The sequence below is a fragment of the Halichoerus grypus genome, chromosome 3, assembly GCF_964656455.1.
Source record: "Halichoerus grypus chromosome 3, mHalGry1.hap1.1, whole genome shotgun sequence".
Lineage (NCBI taxonomy): Eukaryota > Metazoa > Chordata > Mammalia > Carnivora > Phocidae > Halichoerus > Halichoerus grypus.
In genome coordinates this window covers 69,212,000-69,234,299 of record NC_135714.1, presented here as the reverse complement: position 1 = coordinate 69,234,299, position 22,300 = coordinate 69,212,000, and the positions used below count along the sequence as shown (strand labels likewise).

The following is a 22,300-nucleotide window of genomic DNA, read 5'->3' as shown; positions in this document are numbered from 1 at the left end:
TGCTCTGTGAGTAATATTTAGGATAGCAATTACCTAGTAAATTTTTATAAATTCCAAATCATGGAGAAAATATTAAATTTTATATTACTCATTTCATTAAAAAATCTAGTATTCATGAACATTTTAAAAGAAAAGAAAGAATCTTCAAAATGTATTACAATTTGATTTTATTAAAGACTTTATAAAACACTTATTAAATGCATTGCCATTTATTATTTTGAAAAAAATACCTCTAACAAGTAATGTAGCATATTAAAAAATATATCTAATAAATTTAAGAATTAAAATAGTTTTAAATTAGGATTGTATATATATGATCAATGTACCTTGCATGGTTATTTTATGTTTTATTCTATTTAATTCCTAGCAGTCTATTTTTATAAATTTTATAAAAATAACTATCCATGTATTTTTATGTGCAGGTGCTAAAGGGTAACTTTATGAAAATTCCCTGGCTACCAAAGTTTTAAAAAATTTCGTTGTGTACTTTCAGATTAGAAGAAGGCCAATACTTCTGTGTATTTGTGCAGAGGAAAGGGAGAAGTCAGCTCTTAGGAAGGTCAGGTTCACTTTGGAGAGCGATGGCAGGATTCTGTTACCTTTTAACTTGGAATAGGCAAATCTAGTCCTCTTCCCAAGGTATAATACCACATCTAACTTACTTGGAAAAGAAGATATTTGTATACATTTTTCACAGGTTATTTGTAAAAATTCAAAGGAGAACCAATTTTAAAAAATCAAGAAATCAAGGCTCTACAGAGGTCTGGGGGTAGGGTCTGAATTTGCCTATTATGGCGTTACGGATCTTAGCTGCACAAATGCATGTAATTTCTTCCCTTTTCCTTCCCTCACCAGAAAAGGTTGCAAGTTACTGCCTTAGTGTTTTCACTTCTCTAGATCTGTGAAGGTATAGCTAGCACACTTGTGCTGCCCTCTTGCCTATGAGTGGAAGGTTATCATGCAGAAGAACCCGCTTGTTCCTCCATCAGGCATGCCCAGCTGTCCTGTGCACCTACCCCGCCTTCCTTCCCCAAGGAGCATTTCAGCCTCATGTTTTTGCCCCAAAGTTCCCTTGGTCCTTACTAAAAAGCAAGTTGGAAGAGGGTAAAGATTGGTAAGAGAAGGTGAACATGTTTGGTTAATGAGTATGACAATTGAGAAATAAACAAAACGAACAAACAAATAAATAGAACAATTTTTAAACACCTTTCATACTTTTTTTTGCTTTACTTCCAGATGACTCCTTTATACATGTGTTAATTGATCATATCTTTATTCTTGAAATACTTCAAATAGAGACTAAAACTGATGTTTATTTACAAGGATAACTTCTGAAGGAAAAACTAAGTCCTGAACACCAGGGATTCCAAAACATCTGCCTTTAAACCACGGTTTCAGCTGTTCCCTAGTTTCTTGGATTTGCTTGCATATACCTTGTTTTGAACCAACCAACCAACTAACCAACCAACCAAACAAACAAACAAAAACAAAGAGAACAAAAGAGTAGTCTCTTGTTGCCCTATTCCACATAACTGAGTGGAATAGAAAATGGAAACAGCCACCCCTCCAGGTTGATTAAAATTATTTTTGCTACATCCAGCAAATGGTCAAAAACCCCTATGTCTTTTAGCCGCAGCCTGCTATGGAAATGATTTTGGTGTAGCTTCTGTGTTTCCATGTCACCCCTTTATGGCACTACAAAGGCAATCTAAGGTACCCATAAAGTAATTTCTAAAAATTAATTTGAGTTCTCATACTAAACATTGTTAATGTCATATTACAGTGCTGGTTTTCATTTGGGGGTAACTTTTGGTGGGAGACAAAAATTGTACCTTCTAATCAAACTGTTCTTTTTCCTCCTCCTTCAGAGATCAATTATCTTAGTTAACTTTACTTTCCTCCCTTTTCTTCACTTCCCTCTCTCCTGTTCTAGTGGATATATGGTCTGTGGGATGCATTATGGGAGAAATGGTTCGCCACAAAATCCTCTTTCCAGGAAGGGACTGTATCCTTGTACCTTTTGCTGCAGCTTTACCTGTTTTGTTCTCTCTCCCTTTAAACACATAATGATTTTACCAGGAGAGTAAAGATAGAAGCAAAAAGTTGGGTAAGTGGTATAATTGTGATTAAAAAACGAAGTGATGATTTATATAATCTGACCAGTACTGAATACGACCTACTGCAATGATTTGTTTTAATTAAATTTTCAATGGGCTTTTTTTCTTTAAATTATTTTCTTGTCTGTAACTCAAAATAGCAATGCTATTTTTTTTCATAAATAAGAGAGGTCACCAAATCCCAAATTATTAAAATACCTTTATCTTTATAATTAGCAAAAGAAGTCACTATTTGCAAGTATTTTCCATCTTTTTTCTAAAACCATTTTATGCTTCTACAACATTTAGGCATAATAATTTCTCTCCTTGCTGACATCCTAAGCTTCTTTCTAGAGTTTCATTGATCTGAATTACTCTTGACACTATCCAGTCTTAAATAGGTCAATATAGCATATCCTCCTTAAAACATGAACTTCCACATTTAAAAATCATAATTATTATGCAGATTGCCAGAGATTAGCTGGGTTTAAAATAGGCTTGGAGATATGACTGAGACCCAGATAATTGCTTTTCCAGTGAAATTTAGAATTTGAAGAAGTAGTGTTTATTTGAGTTCTACCACTAAGTCCTGTACTAGATTCCATCAGGAATTTCTTGGAGAGATATCTATGATTTAGAATTATTAAATGAGCTGGCATATTTCTGAAATGACAAAAAGTTCATTCTCTAACAAAGTCACATATTAGTGTTTGTAACATATAGGTAATAAAGTTTACATATTAATAGAGAATATACTTTACACATATAGAAATACCCTGCTAACACACAATCATGCAAATCTATGTACAACAGTTGCCAACTTTAACAGTGATAATGCAAGATTGAGTTCAGTATATTTATTATATGTGAAATTTTTTAGAAACTGCCAGTAAATATGTGGTCCATAATTCTATTAAATATTGTATCTGATTAATAAGAAAGCTCTATTAAGGAACTCTTTTATTATATAAGAAAGATTATGGTTGTTATTTAGTAGACTCAATGAGAAGTTTATACCACCATGAGCACTCATTTATGTAGGTATTTATTTATTCTGCTGGGTATCAGTAAAATATTCTCTAAATTCCAATAGTAAAGGAAGAGTAATGACATCTTCTAGAACTATACTGTCCATTAGGTAGCCACTAACCACATGTGGCTATTCAGTACTTAAATTATGACTAGTCTGAATTGAGATGTATTTTATGTGCAAAATGCGTACTAGATTTTGAGGATATAGAAAGAAAGCATATAAAATATCTCAATAATTTTTATATTGATATTAAAATGATAATAGTTCATTTTACTTTTATTTTATTTTAAATTATTTACATTTTGAGGATAAATTATATATCCAAGGTAGTTGATTTGAACACTATTATAATTCACATTCATATGTAAATGTACTGATTTCATATAAAAGTAGAAGTGTGTGTATGTATGTATGTGTATATGCTTTTTTCTTTGGGGTATAACATATTTCAGACCAAAAAAAAAGGAACTTCTCAATCAGTACTCAAAATGAAGTTGCACAGCTACATCTTTATAATGCACTAGTTAGTGGAAGATAAAAAGTCACAGAATATCTCATTTCCGTGTGGTGTTGTTATAGGTCACTTGATTTCTATGTGCCATGGTTCTCTGAGATCTAATATAGCTCTTCATTTGTCAGGATTACTTTTATCCTATTTTAGCAGTATTAAATTTAAAAGCAAATAAAATTAGAAAAAGCCAAAATACCCTTCAGAAAAAAAAGCAAACAAAAATAATAGCATCATATTGGTAATTCTCTATTCTTCCAATGATTGTTTTCTTGGAGGTCTTTTTTCCCTTTTATTATGGTTTGTTTCAGGAAAATATTTGGAACTGAAAGTAAATTGTGCTAAAATCAATACATAGAATATATATCCTTGATAAAAGTGATCCTAGAAATTGAATAAACTCTAACACAAAAATTTAGATTGTGATAAGGATTTGCATTTGGTATTCCTTTATCTCAGTGATGATCATATAAGATAATGGTCTTTTTTTTTTTTTTTTTTTAAGATTTTATTTATTTATTTGAGAGAGAGAATGAGATAGAGAGAGAGAGCATGAGACGGGGGAGGGTCAGAGGGAGAAGCAGACTCCCTGCTGAGCAGGGAGCCCGATGCGGGACTCGATCCCGGGACTCCAGGATCATGACCTGAGCTGAAGGCAGTCTCTTAACCAACTGAGCCACCCAGGTGCCCAAGATAATGGTCTTTGATAGCCTACTGCCATATATGATAATGAGCCTGCATACAAACTTAAAAGTCAATGGAAAAGTTACGTAAAGACATTTATAGTGGAAAACATCTTGCTTAAGTTAAATTTTACTTAAATAGGAGTAAATGATTTCCAGATAAATTGTGTTAGAAGAACTGCCATCTTTCCAAAAATGTTTCCATTTAGATTTAAATCCTTAGTTCATTTTACCTATAATTAAAATTATAATTTAATGTCTTAAGTCATGACCACATTTAAAAATTAAACTGTAGTATCCCTAATAAAGAATGGATTACATGTACTCAGTGTTTTTGAGTGGAATTGTTTCATTAATCTTTACATGAAGTTATTATAAGTTTATGATTAGGCTTCCCACCAACAATCGAGAGATCAGAGCATTGAATTAACTTCACTAACTGTGATGATCAGATACAAGTTTCGGGGTTGATGGAGTATTTATGGAGAGAAGAATCATACCAATATTTTAGCATATTTGAAATGATTCCAGCATTTAATGGAAGTAATATCAAAGTGTAACATATGCTAATTGACTTCTTCCAAGATTCTTCAGAGACATAAAAAAAAGCAATCATAAGTTCCCTTGACTTTCCCTTATAATTATTCAGAGTAATTTCTATTAAATTTCTCTGAGGCTGAAAAATTATATGATAATACTCTATCATCATAATCAACATTATTCCTCTCTCCGACAGAACTTTATAATGTTCTCTTTCTTAATCTGAACCTACAACAAAAATAGTAAAACACCTTGACAAATTGGGAAATTTCATGAAATTATTAGTGATGACTGAAGTTTTAGCTATTTGCCTGCATTAAAACTGTCTTTGCATTTTGAGAAACACTGTGTGGGTTTCTTAGCTATTGATATGATCCAGATGATATCACAGGTTAGTTTCTTGAGTATGAAAGTGTTGGCAAAATACATACATATATATGTATTTGCTTTTCCATTAATTAATTTGTTGATTTTTTAATATCCAAAGGATTATTTATAAAATATTTGTTTTTATTGTGTGAATAGTTTAATTATACAAACATACACTATTACACACTCAATTTTTATTACAGTGTTATGATTAAAACCTATTTCATAGGCTATATTTTGACATATAGTATTACTAAAAATTCTTTGGTCCATGACAAATTTCAAGTTAGCAGTAAATATATGAGGTCCATTATTTTCTTTAGTCCAACGATAATAAAAGAGGTATCAGTCACTTTGCATTTCATTCAGATTTTGTTTCTTTCAACAATAACTTATAGTAAAGTTATGCTTTCTTAGAAGTTGTGTTTTTCTTTAAAGGGATATTTAGTCACTGACTCCCTCCCGCACCCCAAGCCTCAACTAGGGCATGCCATGTTCTTGATTACTGAAATTTCATAATACCAGTAGAATTTTCATATAATACAAATTCTTTCCTGAAGCCTACTTCTTTTAGATATATTCTTTTTACCTTTTTTCTTCCATTCTACTTCAAATGGCAACAGCTTCTTTGAGCAAGCCTGTGAAGTCCTTTATCTAGAGTTCTTGGCCAGAGTTCCCTGGACCTGGGTGATATTAAAAAGAGGCACACTGCATTCATTTGAAATTGCTAGACCTCAAGTGTATTATCTCCAATTAAGGCTGGATCAGACTGCTAAAATAGCCCCTTTTTCTTTTCCCTCTGAAGACATGAGAAATTTCAGTTAGGATGGAAAGTGTATACATATAAACTTGCCAAGGAGCCAAGTTATTAAGGAACAGATAAACAATTTGCCAAAAATATGTTTGAATAAATAAAGAAAACATCCTCAAATTTAATAAATGTCATATCTTTTCTAAGCTTGAGCATTAAAATTAGGAATAATCAAAGTAAAGTGAATAAAAATTAGAGGTGTGGATTATTATATCCATCTAATATAGTCTCACTCTTTACCTCTTTGAAATAACCATGCTTACTTTCTAATAAACTTTTGCAACTAATACATTACTATAGTCTGAGTCTTTTACCTAATATTAAGGTAATACAGTATTATCTCAAACCATACATGATTTATGACTTTAAATAAAGGTGTGAAGTAAAACTTCAGGCATTCTTTCATACCCATAAGCACTTTGCAGATGATCATTAACATTAAAAAAAATAAGCCTTTTCACCTTTATTTCTTTATACTTGTTTAAAAGAATATATTTCACCATTAATTTGTTTATTACTCTTTTATTATTATTTTGAGAGAATCTGAGTAAGACAGGAATCACTAGAGTGGGAACTCCAGATTGAAGTGATCTAAAAAGATGGAAGGAGGACATAGTTATAAGAGGAAAATCCCTCTCCCGGGAAGTTGAGACTAGGCCAGAGTACACCAGAGGGCGGGATAAAGCATGATGGTCATAAAAGGAGTTCAGAGAGATAGATTGCAAGGGAGCAGCAAGCCAAGATGGACTTCCAGGGTGGAACGGAAGGCAAGAAATTGAGGAGCTGGACCTTGACCCCTTGATGTCTCAGAGAGTAGCTACTGAGCACTAGCATTCACAAAGCTCCACTGGGACTACCCAGAAGTTCCCTGTCTCCTGGAAGTGCATACAGAAAAGTTTAAAAGCATGTTATTTTTCCCTATCCCTCTATAGTTCTGTAGACAATGTACTGAGTGATTTTTTTTTTAAATGAAGTGAAATATTGAGGGGGAAGACTACAAACAATAAAACACATTCTTTAGTCATTACTATGATATTCCATTGAAACTGTCCTGGCCCCAGGTGGCCCTTAGGACAGAGTTCGTGAACAGTGATACCTACTGTGGGCAACGCTCTTTCTCCCTTCCGCAGTCCAGTGAAAGTCAAACTTATACTGGACTAGGGCTCCAAGAGCTGGCTTCTGGTCCTGTTCACTTTGGTCATGTGACCCCCCTAAATTTTAATTTACTTTATAAAATACCGCTTCTCCCTATCTTACAGGATTGCTGCGGTGATAAAACATTAGATGTTTACACACATACACATACCTATAAATACCTTCAAAGCTAAGAAACAACATTTATGTTATAAAGTTAATTAGTTTGGGGACACTCCAGCCCAAATAACCTTCAAATTGAATTGGATAAATAAAAAAAAAAAGAAAGAAAAGAAAATAACTAAAAGGCTACTTAGAATAAAAAATTTCTATCAAAGGATGAGAAACAAAAATTATCTGTGAATTAGACAACAGTAAAAAGAAAGAAAAATAAAGTTTGCCACTCACTAAAATATTTCTGTAACCTGATGTACAGAATGAAGTGGAGATACTAACACTGGTAATACTATGAGACATCTGGAGCCGGTGTTTGCTGTTTATTGATCAGAACAATGAAAAGGGAAAAGAAAAGTTTAAAGAAAAACACATTTTTCAACATTAGGATTTCTTTGAATTACTTATTTCTATACACTACAGAATTACATGGATTTTGAAAGATGACATTTAAAACATATTGGTGCAATAAAAAAATTATTTAGGTCTTTTTTATGGCAAAATATTTTGTAAGTTTATTAGTTTATTGTTTTATTTGTAATTTAATATGAAGCTAAAAGTTTTTATAGCTTTGCTATAAGTTCCAATGGATTTTTTCTGTTTTGTAAAAAAGCAGATCAGAAATATAAAGTGTTTTAAATAAAGGTTAAAAATTAATAATATAATGACATAGAAGTTCTAAAGCAAGAAAAGCAAGTTGAATGGGTAGCCTCAAGGAGAGAATCTTCCTTTGATTTCCTGGCATTAGAATATGTAACATTCCATAAATGTTATTTTTCTTATTTAGATTTACATGTGCAAAATATATAAGTTTCTTTTATAATTCCATTTTTTCACTGAAGTTTAAAACAATATGCTCTTGTTAAATATCTAAATTTATAACTTTTGAAACAAACTTTCCAAAGAAATGGTGTTACGATGTTAGAAAATCATATGAAATCTTCTTGCTATTGTATTTTGAGGTATGCTTTGAAAGAAAATTTATCAAAGCACATTGTCTGAATCCTATGCCAAGTAAAGATATAGTTAGGTGAGGGAGAAAAACAATGTGGTCTCACAGTTGTGTTACCAGAGTCACACAATCTCCTAGATTGGGAGACATTTGCCAGGTTGCTAGATAGAAATTCACATAGCCCAAAAAATATTTCACTGTAGATTACAACCCAAGCCATTGGACAGAAAGTGGAAATAGCAATAGAATGCTTTCTTTATTTAGATTTAAGCTGCCAGAGCCTACGTTATATCATTTCTATCTCTTGGCTAGAACAGAAAAAAAGATAACTTAGCATAATTTAATGCCTGACAAATGATACGATGACACTTGAGATTTTCTCACTTAGAAAATTAATCACCATAATTTAGTAACACCAAAACTTACTTAACATCCCTTCTAGGGAAAATGACTCAGTTTCTGAGTGTCACCATTGCAAATGAATTTCCTTTCTGCCTATGGGGATACTGATGATGGGAGAGAAAATGTAATAAATCAGAATCATAAAAACAACCAGAATTCTCATTGGGCAGCATTAATGTACAAAACTCTAACAGAGACCCAAATATTATATCAGGCAGTCTCAGAAAGCATCAAAATCCAGCTTTCAACAGTAATCGAATTTGCTGATTTCTTCTCAGGTCTATGCACGATTAGTATTCATTGGAATATCTTGAAAATCTCATAAAATAATCTAGTCTCCTTGCTAATAAGCAGATATGTATATTAGTTGGGAGAAGGCTTACCACCAACCCCCACCTCCCTGTTCCAACCAGATTTAGTATCAGATTCTTTTATTACCTATTTCCTGTTTTAGTTGTGATGAATAATTCACAAAATCTGGTGCAATGAGTTTATCTTGAGAAATAATCTTGTCTTGAGTATATAAAGATCCATATAAATATGCATATATTCCATGTTTGTAATTCATAATAATAGAGTGTATTATTTCTAGGCACAAGGCTTAGCACTTAGGTGGTATAAGCATGGATAATCTGTAGGAATAATGAATAATGGGTAAGGTTAAATGGGAATGAGAAATTGGAAAGGCTTCTAGGGTATTGTTACTCAGAAAGGTTCTTTAAAATAGAGAAAATAGAATTCATTATATTAATCAGTAGTTCAGATCTAGGGTTTTTATCTCTGCATTATTTTTATGAAAAGCTTTATGATCTATTAAGTCTATTTTGGGTTCTGACATGAAGATAAATTTCCAAAAAATGGTTTCCTTTTACTTTGAAATATCTATATCCAGCAGAGCCACACGAAGGAGAACTGGAAGATAGGCCAATTATTCGTACCAATTATTAAACCAACAACTGTCTAGAACTGTTTGAGACTGAAGCAACATAAGGACTAAGATTCCATTTAGATCACCTGTTTATTGTCATTGCCATTGTTTAAAGGCATATATGAGGGAGTGAAAGACAAGGGATTTTAGTCTGAAAGATGAAAATTTGTCAGTTTTAGGAAAGGAGTGGCAAAGGATCATAGGCTATATTCACATAAGTTAAGATTATTACTTAGATGAAGAAGCAGGTCAATTGCTTTTTAAATAATGGAAAGAAGTTCCATAGAGACAGCTGTGATCGAATATGTGGAATGCCTTTTTAAATGGTTTTAACAGTGAAAAGATCACCCAATGAACTGTGAGTTTCCCTCATTGGAAAGATCTCTTTATTGCATCTAAATATAATATTAAATAAATGTTAAATAAATAAAACTTTCCAGAATATATTTAATTCCAATATATAATTCATACTTACTATGTACCAGGCAATGTACAAGGATCTTTACCAGGCATAATCTTTTCAAATCTTTTTAAAAAATTTTACATGATAAATACTATTTACCATCCACATTTTAGAGGATGAAGTTTATATTTAGAGAGATGAAGTACCTTGACCAAGGTTATAGAGTTAAAAAGCAATGGGGTTGGTTCTGCAGCAGAAAAAATGAGTATCTGCCAGAGATAATATAGAAGAGACTTTTTTTTCATTAAATAAAAAACAGAAATAGATGCTTTCTAACTCCCAGATACAAATACTCCCAGATTCTGTTTGTGGCAGAAGCCACCTTTTCCAAGTGTTTGAATGGGTACAGGCAAGAGAAAACCCTGCTTATTGAGTTTTTATCTCCCTATATTTTTTTGTCTTTGTCTTCCACAATATCTATAAAAATAGATACACTGTAAATAGCAACTTAGACTGGTCACTTTGGACAGTATGATAAGAAAACTTGCAATTCCAAAACAAATGCATTTTCAGAGATCTTTTTTCTTTTTTCCTTTAATCAAAGATTCTCACAATACCAAATCTTGTGAGACAGATATTATCCATAATTACAAATGCATTAATAATAAAGGGATGCACAACTGTTTGCTCTATCTTTCCCTGATATTTTTGCATGTCACATGCTTTCCTAAAATGGAAGCAAAACAAATTTGCTTCTCTTGGTTTGCTTATCACCTTCAAAGCTATAACCATTTCTTTGCAGTGATCACTCTGTTCAGGTGTTAAGTCATAAGGAAACTTTGAGTGAGATTTTCACATTGGAAAGAATCTCATGAGGAATTCTTTAAGGTCACTGCCAAATTACAGAATGTGATTTGAAGAGTAAGTGGAGCAAAATTAGGGTGTACTGCTATTTTAATGCCTTTTCCTATTTGCTCCCCCTCAACATCCTTTATTCTTCTAGGTTATCTTCCCCCTTAAGAATGACCTATCTCTCTTTCTGACTTTTCAATAGGAACACGTGAGTAACCAAGTATAGTTAAAGAGAGAGATTTTACTTTCTTGCTTCGCCTTTTCCCATTTTGCCCCTCCCTGTGTACCCTCTGCCCTAGCTTACTGGTTTTAAGTTCTGGATGATAACTGGCAATAGCAGAGAAACCATAGTAATTTTACCTTGAATTCCAAGTTTCTTTGGATTCATAGTCTGAGAAGTGTCAGCTCTTTAAATCATGTTGTTCATTTCATGTTGAACCATCCCGTTTTGAAAGCCAGTATTTCTTACCATTTTAAAGCAACCATGTTTATAAGAATAAGACAAGGCTTCCTGTTTAGAAATACGCTCCTTTGATGGGAGTCAATGAAACTGAGCCAGCATATTTCAAAACATTCATTCTTGAACTGGCATTTCACTTCCAGAAATTTATTCATATTTATAAATAAGAGTAAATGTGTTTTGTAAAAGAAACCCTTTCTTTTGAGGTTGCTGGCAGCTCAGCTTTTTTTTTTTTTTTTTCAAATATGGTATATGAAAGAATAAAAAAGAAACCAATTTGCATGTTTCCCATATTAAGACAATCTAGAATAATTTACAATACAAATCAGTAGGATTCTAGTAGATGAATGCAAATTAGACCTTTTAAATCAGAAACTAAATTAATCATTGAATTATAATTGCAAAATGATATTATCATGCATTAAGTAGCATTGAGTGGCACTGTAAGTTCAGTTGCATAGCAGAGAGGGCCCTGACATTCTTGTGTTCTCCCTATTTCGCTGTTTTAAAACACTAATGATCATGAGACTGGCCTCTGAGCCAGTCAGTGGAAGGTCAGACCATTGCTCTATGGCATGGGTAGCCAAGTGTTTTCATTTATTCGCTGTTCTATTCCTATCTTCTTGTTTATCTTCATTTCATTTTTGTTTTCAGTTGACATGTGGTCAGTAGGGTGCATCATGGGAGAAATGATAAAAGGTGCAGTGCTGTTTCCTGGCACTGATCGTATCCTTCTTAGCAGCCAGTGGTCTCTATGGGTGTCATTCTCAATCAATTCCCTTTGGTCTCAAACACAACACCGCTGGTGGTATATATTCACCGCCTTTAGAGGGGTTCTAAGTGACTCCAGTGTCAAATATTTACCAGCTGGCATCGTGGTAGTCTGACCTTGTCTCCTAGCTCGATCTTATGTGGATAATGCAAGTATCAAATAGGAAATATTCAGCACGCTTTCAAAAGGCCTGCCTTAAAATTCAGTCCTATGAAACTAATAACAGTGCTATGCGCCTCTCTATTTTTTTTTTTTTGAAGGGGTGTACGTGTTTTAAAATTAAGTTATTTTCATAGCTAGGTAATAAACAAAATATTTCAGTTTTAAGACTGGAGATTTATGCTTTCAAGAAATATTCACCTGACATGGAAATCTTTAATCAGATTTATTTTCACCCTCAAATATGAAATAGGTTTATATTAACACATATTCAGAAAGCATGCATATGAATTTCATTTTTAAATTGACCAACTTCTTTTAAAATTCTTTTTGTCATTTACTTCATTTCTAGGAATAATAGATCCAATTCCTGTTTTTATTTTTTCTACATTATTAACAAGTGCAAAAATTAAAACCTCATTAGCTAATAATGATTATATAAAATATCTGAAAAAACAAATTTCGGTCACTTGAGTAAGTAAAACTGATCTTCTCTTAGGCAGCTAATAGTTAGCAAGTAAAGATTCCAGAGGCTCTTCAGTATTAAATAGATACAGACACTGTGTTATTGGTATATGGGTATGTAATAATTTATTTTCTTAAGTTAGTTAAATATTCTACACTCAGTCACTTATGAAGATACTATGTCTTCATCATATTAAGGATAAAACCTCTGCTTAAATGACTATGATTTAAAAATAAAATCAAACCTATAATAATGGGGTTTTAATGTATAATTAAAGTAAACCTAATTACTAATATAGTGTATCCTAACCATATTACGATTAGCTATTTGCTTTGGGGAATAATATATTACTTATATGGATATATATAGTTTCATACATGTACTCTCTGTATGTATTAAAGGACCAGTTTGGGAAATGACTGAGTTAGGCACTCAATTAATTTTTGTTGAATGAAAGAACTGACCTAAAAAGTTTTATTTAGTAAAATAAAGTTACATTGTTTTTACTTCTATTCTTTTTTCTACTCTTATTTATGACACATTTATTTTTCAAGTTTTTCTGTCTATATTGCAGTTTTGTCTTCTACATATACATTTTATTAAATAACATCAATAAATTTGCCACATTCATGTTTATGTTAATGCTGTTTCAAAGTCAGTTGGCTTGATAAAAACTAAATTCCTTCAGATTTCTAAGAAACAGGATTTTTTTAATTTCCAAGGAATTTTAAACTTTACGTTGGTCTTTGGACATGAACATGAAACAGTTCTTAAGTTTTGGCTAATTTTATGCATTTGATGAAAATAGACTCAATCTGTTAACTTTGTACTCTGCTTTTTCAGTTCATTGTGGTGACTGAAATGATTATTTGCCACCTTTAAATTAAAATGGTTGATTTTCATTACTTTCCTCTCATTTTCTTTTTAAAAAATCAAATCAGATTTCCACAATGGAGTTATTAAGTACAGATTAACATTTCTTAGAATCCATTTTTGGGGAGAAGTTGATTGGATATCATTTCTAACTTGGGTATTAAAATCCCTTGTAAGTAAAGCTTTAGGCTGCTACTAATGTTAAAATCTCATAATAGATGCCCTCTCAATGACTGAGCTTGATATTTTTATATTGAGTTATTTCTGGAGGTCTTATAGGGATACACTTGTAAATTTCTTGAAGGGCAATGCTTATTATTTTCTAAAATGGCTCCTCTGAGTGTAGGATGTGGTCTTTTAATGATTTCAAACATGTTGGTTAAAGTTTAAATCATTCTTTTTCAAGCAAAAAAATTATGAACACTGATTATCGTAAGGTTAAACACTTAAAATGCAAGACAGATTATTTTCTAAATTCCCTATTATTAGCAATGAGTTCTCTGAAGAGACAATAAAATTGTATCTAAGTCTATTAGTTAAATAGAACCTTTAAAATGGAGTTAGAGATATACAATATGTATATTATACATCCATACAATACATCATAAGAAGTCATGTTATTTTAATCAACATATCCTCACTTATATGAAGGCATTCTCAAAATAAATGATTGCTAGAAATCCTTGCAATATGTGCTATGCATGTCTTCTTAATATATAAACCAATTCAACAGCAAAACTTAGAATATTAATAAGGCCTTATCCCCTTTATCTATGTCTAAAAAATTTCAACATGTTATTTTTAGCATTGAGAAATTTAGATAGCTAAAAGCAGTTTTTAAAATGTTATATATTTATATGCTACTTAATTAGTAAATGTATTTTTAAGTATATATTAACTGAATTTTTTCAAATCAAATGTTTTTAACTCTACAGAAGAATCAGAACTCAACTATTGAAATATATTTGAGATCTAATAAATTTCATCATAGCAGAAAGTCTTACTTTAAAAATTGCAAAATATTTTGTATTATCAAGTGAATTAATATTGAATATATAGCTTTTGAAGATCAATAAAATGAATACGCATTATGCTATCACTCAGATTAAAAAATAGAACATTACCAATATCTTTGAGTCTTTTTGTGTCTCCCTAGTCATATCCTTCACTCTCCCCAGAGGTCCTAAATACATATTTTTACAATCTTCTTGACTTTCTTTATATTTTACCACAGGTATATTTATCTCTAAGCAGCATATAGGTTTAGATTTATATGTTTTACATATTGCACAAGACACATTATTTTGCTGCTTGCTTTTTGTTGAAGTTAACATTAAATTTTTGAGACTTGTTCATGTTGATCCATTAGATAGTTCATTCATTTTCATTGCTGTAAAGTATTGCAGTCTCTGAATAGTCCATAGTGAGTTCATTCTCCTGTAAATAGACTTTGGAATATATTCAGTTTTTTTGTTTTTGCTTTTGCTTTTATAAACAATGAAGCTATGAATATATATCTCATGGGAGATACATGGGAAAGGAGCACATGGGAAAGGGTTTGGTTTTTTTTAATGATAAATGCCTGGGTGCATAGGGGTGCACATTGAAAACCTGACTATGTAACATCAGATTGATTTCTAGAGTAGCAATATATAAATATAACTTCTACTCCACATTGTCACCAATTCTTGGTATTGTCAGATTTGTTTTTAAATTCGTTACCAATCTCTTAGATATAAAATACTATTTCATTGGAGGTTTAATTTATATTTTCTTAACTACAAGGAGGGCTAAGCATGTTTTCTTATGCTTATTGGCCATTAGTATTTTCCCCTTGGTAAAGTTTCTTTTTTAAAAACATTTTTTATTGTACTTTTAAAAAATTCATTAGTAGGAGTTCATTATATATTCTGACACATATTCTTTGTCAGTTTTATGTGTTGCAAATAACTTCTCCCTGTATTTAGATTATTTTCCCATTTTATTTTATAGTGATTTTTGAATTTGGCCATCTTTTTTTTAATAGTGCATGTATTTTTATGTCTTAAGAATCCTTTTATGCCTTTATATTCTCTTGTAATTTTACTATGACTGTTTTAAAGATTAATCTTTTACATTTAAACATTTAGTTCACTTGGAATTTATTTTTGTGTTTGGTGTTAAAGAGGGATCTAATTTACTTTATTTCAGTTCCATTTATTGACCAGCTTATTCTTTCTTTCTTTTTTTTTTTTAAAAGATTTTATTTATTTATTCATGAGAGACAGAGAGAGAGAGAGAGAGAAGCAGAGGGAGAAGCAGGCTCCCAAGGAGCCGGAATCCCGATGCGGGACTCGATCCCAGGACCCCGGGATCATGACCTGAGCCGAAGGCAGACGCTTAACCATCTGATCCACCCAGGCGCCCTAGCTTATTTTTTCTTTAGTGGTCTATAAGTCTTACTGTCATAAGCTTCCACATATTGAGGGAGAAAGTATTAGATTCTGGGCCTTATATTTTGTTCCACTGGTCTGTTTGTCTATATTTATACCACTACTACCCTTTCTTAATACAAATGTATAATGTATACATATATCAGGTAAGGTAAATATCTCACCTTTTTTGCCTTCTTCAGAAGTATCATAGCTATTAGTGAATCATTGCTTTTCCGTAAACATTTTAGAATTGGCTTGCTAAGGGGCGCCTGGGTGGCTCAGTCGTTAAGCGTCTGCCTTCGGCTCAGGTCGTGATCCTGGGGTCCTGGGGTCAAGCCCCGCATCGGGCTCCCTGCTCAGCAGAAAGCCTGTTTCTCCCTCCCCCAAGCCCCCTGATTTGTATTCCCTCTCTCACTGTGTCTCTCTCTGTCAAATAAATAAATAAAATCTTTAAAAAAAAAAAAAAAAAGAATTGGCTTGCTAAGATTCCTATTGGTATTTATAGTGGAACTGTATTAAATCCATAGTTCAATATGTGGGACATTGCCTTTTTAATTTGGATAATTTTATCTTTCTGCACAAAATGATCTTAGCACAAACTAATTTAGGTCATTACTGTACCAATTTAAATATGCTATCTGTGCCCAGTATTTTAGTTCTTTTTCCTTAGCCTCATGAATTGACAATATTATTATAATATTGCATACAGTTAGAGTTTGTTTAGATTCACCTTTATGTGAAAGAATTCTATCATTTTCTCAGCTTACCACTACTTCTTGCAATTTGGCCCTTTATTTTAAGATTATTTTTCTTTTTTCCACATCAACAACAAATTATAGGAAAATAAAAATATGAATATAATGTCTCATAATAATATCAAATCAAATCAAATCAAATAGACTTGGTTTCCAGTTCCACATGTAAGAAGCTTAGAAGTCATCTCTCCATTCTAACAAGAAGTAAAAAAGCTGAACAGGTTGAAAATCATCAACTCTCTTGGATCTGCAAAAGAGGGAAAGACACAGAGAAAGCTACTGCCCCCAACCAAGAGAAACAGGCAAATATAGGGATCCATGTCAAGGGTAGAAAAATCTGGACTATAATTGACAAATTTCTAGAAACTCACTGTGAACAACTCAGATTTAAAAACTCCAGGGAGAGCCAGTCATGTGGAACCATAAGATGGTTAGATTTACCTCCAGGAACTTGATCAGTTTCCTACAGAAAATACCAGGGAAAAATTGTCTCATTTTTCCCATAGCGGGAAGGGAAAAGGAACCATTTTGAAATATACCAGAACACTCTGTTTTTCTTATTTCTTTTTGTCACCTTTATTAAGTTTTTAATTTTAATTCCAGTATACTTAACATACAGTGTTCTATTAATTTCAGGTGTGCAATAGAGTGATTCAACAATTCTATACATTATTCAGTGCTCTTCTTGATAAGTGTACTTTTTAAGCCCCATCAACTATTTCAGCCATCCTCCCTCCCCCTCCCCTCTGGTAACCATCAGTTTGTTCTCTATAAGAATCTGTTTCTTGGTTTGTCTCTCTTTTTTTCCTTTGCTCATTTGTTCTGTTTCTTAAATTCCACATATGAGTGAAATCATATGGTATTTGACTTCCTCTGACTTATTTCGCTTAGCATTATACTCTCTAGCTCCATCCATGTCATTGCAAATGGGAAGATTTCATTCTTCTTATGGCTGAATAATATTCCATTGGATATACCACTTCTTTTTATCCATTCATGTGTTGATGAACATTTGGACTGCTTCCATAATTTGGCTCTTGTAAATTGTGCTGCAATACATGGGGTGCATGTATCCATTTGAATTAGTTTTTGTATTCTTTGGATAAATACCCAGTAGTGCAATCACTGGATCATAGGGTGGTTCTATTTTTAACTTTCTGAGGAACCTCCATACTGTGTTCCATAGTGGCTGCACCAGTTTGCATTCCCACCAATAGAGCATGAGAATTCCTGTTTCTTCACTTCTTTGTCAACACTTGTTTCTTGTGTTTTGTTTTAGCCATTCTGACAGGTGTGAGGTGATTTCATTGTAGTTTTGATTTGCATTTCCCTGATGAGTGATGCTGAGCATCTTTTTATGTGTCTGTTGGTCATCTGTATGTCTTCTTCAGAGAAATGTCTGTTCATTTCTTCTGCCCATTTTTAAATTGGTTCTGAGTGTTGAGTGGTATTGGTTATGTATTTTGGATATTAACCCTTCATCAGATGTTTCATTTACATTTTCTTCCAATGTAGGTTACCTTTTAGTTTTGTTGATTGTTTCCTTTGCTGTACAGAAACTTTTTATTTTGATGTAGTCCCAATAGTTTATTTTCACTATTATTTCCCTTGCCTCAGGAGATATATCTAGAGAAATATTGCTATGGCTGATGTCAGAGACATTATTGCCAGTGCTCTCTTCTAGGATTGTATTTTTTTTATTTTTTATTTTTTTAATTTAATCTTATTATGTTATGTTAATCACCATACATTACATCATTAGTTTTTGATGTAGTGTTCCATGATTCATTGTTTATGTATAGCACCCAGTGCTCCATTCAGTACGTGCCCTCTTTAATACCCATCACCAGGCTAACCCATCCCCCCACCCCCTCCTCTCTAGAACCCTCAGTTTGTTTCTCAGAGTCCATACATAGTCTCTCATGGTTTGTCTCCCCGTCTGATTTCCCCCCTTCATTTTTCCCTTTCTACTATCTTTTTTTTAAAGATATAATGTATTATTTGTTTCAGAGGTACAGGTCTGTGGTTCATCAGTCTTACACAATTCACAGCGCTTGTTATGGTTTCAGATCTCACATTTAGGTCTTTAGTCCATTTTGAATTTATTTTTGTGTATGGTATAAAAAAGTGGTCAGTTTCATTCTTTTGCATGTAGCTGTCCAGTTTTCTGAACACCGTTTGTTGAAGAGACTGTCTTTTCCTCATTGCATATTCTTTCCTCTTTTGTGGAAGATTAATTGACCATAGAATTGTGGGTTTATTTCTGGATTTTCTATTCTGATCCATTGATATGTGTGTCTATTTTTGTGTTGGTACCATACTGCTTTGATTACTAAAGATTTGTAATATAACTTGAAATCTGAGATTGTGATACTTTCAGTTTTGTTTTTGTTTTCTTTCCTTTTTCTTTCTTCCTTTCTTTCTTCCTTCCTTCCTTCCTTCCTTTCTTTCTTTCTCTTTCTTTTCTTTTCTTTCTTTCTTTCTTTCTTTCTTTCTTTCTTTCTTTCTTTCTTTCTTTCTTTCTTTCTTTTTTCTTTTTCTTTCTTTCTTTCTTTTTAGAGAGAGAGAGAAGGGGAGGGGCAGAGGGAGAGGGAGAGAGAGAATTTTAAAATCTTAAGCTCAATCTCACAACCCTGAGATCATAATTTGAGCCAAAATCAGGAGTTGGATGCTTAACTGACTGAGCCAGGTGCCCCTGTTTTTCTTTTTCAAGATTGCTTTGGCTATTCAGGGTCTTTTGCAGTTTCATACAAATTTTAGGATTGTTTGTTCCAGTTCTGTGAAAAATGCTATTGGTATTTTGATAGGGATTGCATTAAATCTGTAGATTGCTTTTGGTAATGTGCACATTTTAACAGTATTTGCTCTTCCAACCCATGTGCATGGAATGTCTTTCAGTTTCTCTGTGCTGTCTTGAATTTCTTTCATCAATGTTTTATAGTTTTCAGAGTACAGGTCTTTAACCTCTTTGGTTAGACTTTTTCCTAGGTAGTTTATTATTTTTGGTGCAATTGTAAATGGGATTATTTTCTTAATTTCTCTTTCTGCTGCTCATTGTTAGTGTATGGAAATACAACAGATTTCTGTAGGTTAATTTTGTATCCTGTGCTTTTACTGAATTCATTTATTACTTCTAGTTTTTTTTTGGTGGAGTCTTTCAGGTTTTCTATATATAGTATCCTGTCATCTCCAAATAGTGAGTTTTACTTCTTTTTTTACCAGTTTGGATGCCTTTTATTTCTTTTTGTTGTTCGATTGCTGTGGCTAGGACTTCCAGTACTATGTTGAATAAAAGTGGTGAGCGTGAACATCCTTGTCTTGTTCCTGACCTTAGGGAAAAGTTCTCAGTTTTTCACCATCGAGGATTATGTTTGCTGTGCGTCTTTTTTTTTGTATAGGGCCTTTATTAAGATGAGATATATTCCATCCAAACCTACTTTGTTGAGGGATTTTATCATGAATGGATGTTGTAATTTGTCAAATGCTTTTTCTGTGCCTATTGAAATGATCATATGGTTTTAATCCTTTCTCTTATTGATGTGATGTATTTTGAGATTATTTTCTTATTCTAAAGAATATCCTTTAAAAGTTCGTTCATAAAAGTCTTTGATGATAAAACTTTTTTTTTCTTTTTGAATGGAGTTCCCTTACTTGACAGATAGTTTTGTTAGATATAGAACTTTAGATTAACATGTTATTTTCTTCCAGCTTTTTAAAGATACTATTCTACTGGCTTTTTGTTTACAGTATTTCTGGTGAATAATTAGCTGTCAGTCTAGTAGTCATCTTTGGACATCGTCTGTCCTTTCTCTCTGCTTTCATTTAGGATTTTTTTCCTTGGTCTTTGGTTATTTGCTGTTTCTTTACCATGTAACTTGGTGTGGATTTCTTTTTTCTTTCTTTCTTTCTTTTTTCTTTCTTTCTTCCTTTTTTCTTTCTTTCTTTCTTTCTTTCTTTCTTTCTTTCTTTCTTTCTTTCTTTCTCTTTCTTTCTTTCTTTCTTTCTTTTTTCTTTCTCTTTCTTTCTTTCTTTCTTTCTTTCTTTCTTTCTTTCTTTCTTTCTTTTTTTCTTTCTTTCTTTCTCTCTCCCTTGGGACTAACTGTGTTTCCCAAATTCCAACCTATCTACAGTTCCTGGAATTTCTCAGTTTTCATTTCTTTGAATATTTTCTCTCTCCTATTCTTTATATTATCTCCATTATAAAACTGTGGTTGAACTTAAAGTAGACATTCATTTATTCAACAAATATTGTTGAGCACTTACTATGTGCTGGACACTTTTGTTTCCAGGTATTTATCAGTAAACAAAACTGACTGAAACCTTGTCATCATGAAATTTACAATAAAAAGTACTGTATTAGAAGGGATTGTGACTAAGGAATAAGAGGGTTGAAGTGCTAGGATGATGAAACCAGAGAGGGAGAGAAACCATAAGAGACTCAATCTCAGGAAACAAACTGAGGGTTGTTGGACTGGAGGGGGATGGGAGGGATGGGGTGGCTGGGTGATGGACACTGGGAAGGGTATGTACTATGGTGAGCACTGTGAACTGTGTAAGACTGATGAATCACAGATCTGTACCCCTGAAGCAAATAATACATTATATGTTATTTAAAAATTTAAGAAAAAAAAAAGAGGGTTGAAGTGCTAGGATGGGGGCAGAGATTGTCTCTGTTTGTTTTTTTTTTAATTTAAACATAAAAAGTTTTGTCAAGTATGCCTCATATGGCATGTTTTCTTGATCTCATATAAACCTGATTGTCCCTTCTTTATCTCCCTTTAATATAGTGTTATGCCCAGAAATGGATTTAATCAAAGCATCTCAAAGAACAGACTACAGTTTTCCAAAACTCCCCTTAAATAGAATTTTATATTTCTGTTAGTGTTAGTTGTTTTTATTACCTCCTTTGTTTAAAGTCATTGTATTTACCAATTTTAAAAGGACTTTGATATTTTTCAGCTATAAAATACAGATGTCAAATTAAATTATCTCCAAGGCCTCTTCCCAGTTTCAAAATGCAGGTAGAGTCAGATCTAGCATTTATGAGGCCAGATTATCATACAGCTTGAGGAAGGTATTTTATAAAAACAATAATTTATTTATATTACAAATATCAAATTAGATAGAGTCTTGTAAGGGTTTTGTGCAAATGAGGGGCCCCAAAGATAAACCTTCAATAGCTTAATAAAAATTCTACTGTTGTGACAACATATTTATATATATTGGATTTGCTTATATGTGAAATGTCTCTCCATTTTTTGCTTTGTAAGGAAATATAGATTACAGTAATAAATAGATTTATAATACAAAATTGATTGTACTGAGATCCGTACACATCATGCTTCAAATACCAGCCTTTGGATATTCTATGTCCCATAGTATTCCATTCACATCTGCTACCACTGACCAAATAGCCTTTACTCAAATTGTCAGTTTTAAGTTTTTTAATGTGTTTTGGCTCATAATATTTCTTCTTTCTGTGCTCATTTATAATGAAAATAAATGTTAGTTACTAT

The 22,300-nt window shown here is 32.4% G+C and overlaps 1 protein-coding gene across 13 annotated transcripts in view; it reads left to right on the top strand.

The window, feature by feature from the left end:
* MAPK10 (mitogen-activated protein kinase 10) overlaps positions 1–22,300 on the top strand; it is a 318,671-nt gene that overhangs the window by 232,297 nt on the left and 64,074 nt on the right. For all 13 annotated transcript variants that reach the window (XM_078068890.1, XM_078068894.1, XM_078068897.1 and 10 more), the window contains one exon: positions 1,934–2,005. In XM_078068890.1, the coding sequence (XP_077925016.1) occupies positions 1,934–2,005 (72 nt within the window). The remainder of the gene's footprint in view (positions 1–1,933; positions 2,006–22,300) is intronic.